The sequence below is a fragment of the Nestor notabilis genome, unplaced genomic scaffold, assembly GCF_000696875.1.
Source record: "Nestor notabilis isolate BGI_N333 unplaced genomic scaffold, ASM69687v1 scaffold24287, whole genome shotgun sequence".
Lineage (NCBI taxonomy): Eukaryota > Metazoa > Chordata > Aves > Psittaciformes > Psittacidae > Nestor > Nestor notabilis.
In genome coordinates, this window is record NW_009938139.1 from 345 (window position 1) to 3,079 (window position 2,735).

The window sequence follows — 2,735 nt, forward strand, 5'->3', positions numbered from 1 at the left end:
TCCTGAGGCATCCCTCTGCACCCCTCCCCAACCCCTTGGCCTCTCTGAGCTGCGGAGGACTCCCCACACTGTGCCTTGACCCGGGTGCTAAATCCCAGCCTGCCCTGCAGGAGCTTGAGGCCCCTGCAGAAGCAGTAAAGGATCCCCTCCTTCCCCAGGGATTGCCACATCTCTGGAGCAGGGCCAGACTGTGATCCCCTTTCACACCAGTGCAGACTGGGGGCTTCCTCTGCCTTTGAAAGGACTGATGGGAAGCCTTGGTGGAGGGGGCACCTCTCCAGAGGCTGGGCTGTGTCTCCTCTGCAAGCAGCCTGCAAGAGGCCAATCCCCATAGCATTTTGGAGGTGCTGCTGCCAGGGCAGGAGGGTCCTGCCCCCAGCACAGATCCAGGACACCCCTGCAGCTGGTGCAGGACAGCTCCAAAGCCATCCTTCCTGCTTGTTTCCCTGTGAGGCTTCCCTAGGCTGCACTGTGCTGTGCCGTGCCCCAGCATGACCACCCAGGACCAGATCCCCCCACACCAAGTCTCCCCACAAAACCTCCCCAGCACCTCTTCTCCACAGGTCCAGCTCCCTTGCTTCCTGATAAAAGAGGGTGAGCTGGGCTGAGGGGAACAAGCCTGGCTGGGGGGGTGAGAGCAGAAAGCCTATTTAGAGGGTCAGTGAGACATCCCCCACCAACCCTGCCTCTGTTTCCCTAACTGCTCCCTCCTTTTCTGATGCTCTATTGTTTCTAATTAAGGGCTTGACTTCAATAGGCCTTAAATTGTGGTTCCTGGGGGTCCCCGGCTGGCAAACAGCAAATAGGGAGCGCTTCCCCTCCCTTTCCCCCAAAAGTGACCTTATTAAGCAGTTTGATTTGCCCATTTCCACTTGTTATTACTGCTAATGATCTCAGGGAGGGGGAGCCCCGGAGCTTTTCTTTGCAGCAGCCTGCAGCCCTCCACTTGCTAGGGGAGCACTTTTAGTTCCCCCTCCCTGGAGAGGTTTCCCCACTGTCATCTTGTTCCTCCCTTGGCTTTGCCTGCACATCTCTAACATGAGGTTTTTTCTCTCTCCCTCCATGTTTCTTGCTTGCAAGGTATGGTTTAAAAACCGCCGAGCCAAGTGCCGGCAGCAGCAGCAGCAGCAGCCGAAAGGGGGCCAGAACCAGGGACCGCCAGATAAAAAGCAAAAATCAAAGTGCCGGAAGCAGCAGCAGCAGCAGCAGAACGGGGGCCAGAACAAGGTACGGCCAGCTAAAAAGAAAAATTCACCAGCCCGGGAAGTGAGTTCGGAAAGCGGGACCAGTGGGCAGTTCACTCCCCCCTCCAGCACCTCGGTCCCCACCATTTCCAGCAGCAGTGCTCCCGTATCCATCTGGAGCCCAGCGTCCATCTCCCCACTCTCAGATCCCCTGTCCACCTCTTCCTCCTGCATGCAGAGATCTTACCCTATGACGTACACCCAGGCATCAGGCTACAGTCAAGGATACGCTGGCTCAACATCCTATTTTGGAGGGATGGACTGTGGATCTTACTTGACCCCTATGCACCACCAGCTTCCCGGACCGGGAGCCACCCTGAGTCCCATGGGTGCCAATGCGGTCACCAGCCACCTCAACCAGTCTCCAGCCTCCCTCTCCACCCAGGGCTACGGAGCTTCCAGTTTGGGCTTTAACTCCACCACCGATTGCTTGGATTATAAAGACCAAACCGCCTCCTGGAAGTTAAACTTCAATGCTGACTGCTTGGATTATAAGGACCAGACATCGTCGTGGAAGTTCCAGGTTTTGTGAAGAACCTTTGTGATAGCAAGAGAAATCACGATGAGAACGAACAGGCTGGGCTGAACATTCCAGTTTTAGTCAGGTTTTGGTTAAATTAAAGAGAAAAAAAACTCCACAGACAAACAAATGAACAAATAAACCGACAGCAACAAGAGGGGGACAGTGTTGGTGTTATCCTGTTCAGACTTATCTCCTGCTCAGACGCTCTGGAAAAGGAATAATAAAGAGGAAAAACAGAGGAGGAAGGCCTTAAATGGACAGATCATCTAGTGAGCAGAAAACAGACAGACCCATCTGTGTTCTTTCTAGTTTTAGGCAATTGTTGGGTTTCTTTGTTTGGAAGAGGTGGGAGACCATCTCACCTACAGGCCAGTTTAAAAAAAAAAAAAAAAAAAAGAGAAAAAAAAGAAAAAAAAAGTCTAGGTTTTTATTTCTTTTTTTTTTTTTGTGTATGTGTGTGTGGGAAGATCCTTCACCCAGAGGTTTCCAATGTGTTAGCCAACCCTTGGTTAAAGTATTCTCAATGGACAACATCTCTCTTTTTCTCCCTCTTTTTCTCCCTCCCTCTTTCTTTCGTTCTCGAGCTCATCCAACCGTTTCACACCCAACTTGCTCAAGTTGGCACCCGGAGAACTTGGTTCAGGGCTGTGTGGGTTGTGTGACTGATTGTCCTAGCTGCACTACTTTATTTAAAGATTAAAAAAAAGAAGATAATGTTCATAAGGAGTCAATATGTAGTTTTTAAGAGACAATCAGTGTGTGTCTTATATAAATGGTACATCTGTGGTTTTTAATCTGTGCTAGACTTCAAAACTGTGATCTCCTGTATTGTATGCAACTATGAACTCTGCACCAGCGGGAGTTCTGCTGTGATTTAAATAGGTTATAATTATAAGTGAAATTCAGAGCAACTGAGTTACCTATTATCATCTTTTAAAAAATAATTGAAAAATATATATTAAAAAAAA

At 49.7% G+C, this 2,735-nt stretch overlaps 1 protein-coding gene across 1 annotated transcript in view; it reads left to right on the plus strand.

Moving 5' to 3' along the window:
- OTX2 (orthodenticle homeobox 2) overlaps window positions 1-2,734 on the plus strand; it is a gene marked incomplete at its 5' end in the record, with an annotated part of 3,075 nt that extends 341 nt beyond the window's left edge. Inside the window, 2 exons of the mRNA XM_010019188.1 lie at window positions 1,081-1,114; window positions 1,190-2,734. Coding sequence (XP_010017490.1) covers window positions 1,081-1,114; window positions 1,190-1,776 — 621 coding nt within the window. The remainder of the gene's footprint in view (window positions 1-1,080; window positions 1,115-1,189) is intronic.
- Between the last annotated feature and the right edge of the window lies 1 nt (window position 2,735).